At 66.0% G+C, this 1,026-nt stretch overlaps 1 protein-coding gene across 1 annotated transcript in view; it reads left to right on the forward strand.

Annotated features, from left to right (window-relative positions):
- The window catches only part of LOC101343844 (zinc finger protein 205-like), a 5,763-nt gene extending 4,743 nt beyond the window's left edge, over positions 1–1,020 (forward strand). Inside the window, exon 4 of the mRNA XM_023725889.1 lies at positions 9–1,020. Coding sequence (XP_023581657.1) covers positions 9–605 — 597 coding nt within the window. The 3' untranslated portion in view covers positions 606–1,020. The remainder of the gene's footprint in view (positions 1–8) is intronic.
- The last annotated feature ends 6 nt before the right edge of the window (positions 1,021–1,026 follow it).

Raw genomic sequence — 1,026 nt, forward strand, 5'->3', positions numbered from 1 at the left:
CCCACCAGGGCACCCACACGGGCGCCAAGCCCCACAAGTGTCCCGTCTGCAGCAAGTGCTTCACGCATAGCTCGGCCCTGGTCAGTCACCAGCGCACCCACACCGGGGTCAAGCCCTACCCGTGCCCCGAGTGCGGCAAATGCTTCAGCCAGCGCTCCAACCTCATCGCCCACAACCGCACCCACACCGGCGAGAAGCCCTACCACTGCCTTGAGTGCGGCAAGAGCTTCAGCCACAGCTCGCGCCTCAGCGCCCACCAGCGCACCCACCGCGGCGTCCGGCCTTACTCCTGTCCCCTGTGTGGCAAGAGCTACAGCCACAGCTCCAACCTCATCGCCCACAAACGCACCCACACCGGCGAGAAACCCTACCACTGCCTAGAATGTGGCAAGAGCTTCAGCCACAGCACGCGCCTCGCCGCCCACCAGCGCACCCACCGCGGCATCCGGCCCCACACCTGTCCCCTGTGCGGCAAGAGCTTCAGCCGCCGCGCCAACCTGCACCGGCACGAGAAGATCCACAGCACGGGGCCCAAGGCCGTGGCCACGCTGGTGCAGGGGGCAGCCGGGGATTCCCGGGTAGCGCCTTCACTGGTACCCACCTAGGAGACTGGAGAGGGCCGCCCTGGAGGGAGGAGGGAGGAGGGAGGGCTTGGGAAGGGGGTCAGGAGGCAGCAGGCGTGGGGTGGGGCATGGCCACGGGGGGGGACCTGGGGCCAGCGGAGCTACACTAGCTTCAGATTAAAGGCCTTGGAATTGAGGCGATGGCCCAGAACTCTGTCTCAGGGGTCCTGCGGTGTGCCACTGAGCATGGCTGGCCACGAGTCCCTACTCAGGCACCCCTCGGTCATCACCTTCAGGGTGGTACCCTCCTCTCTAGCTGCCAGGCTCCGAGGACTAAGTCTTGTGGGTGGTCATTTTCCATCTGCGTTCACAGGGGCCGGGCCACAATGCAGTGAGGAGTCCCCACTTCTCAGAGCTGCTGTCCCTCGTGGTCCATCCTGGGCCACTGCCAGCTTCCTCCAGT

The sequence above is a fragment of the Trichechus manatus genome, unplaced genomic scaffold, assembly GCF_000243295.1.
Source record: "Trichechus manatus latirostris isolate Lorelei unplaced genomic scaffold, TriManLat1.0 scaffold01729, whole genome shotgun sequence".
NCBI classification, from domain to species: Eukaryota; Metazoa; Chordata; class Mammalia; order Sirenia; family Trichechidae; genus Trichechus; species Trichechus manatus.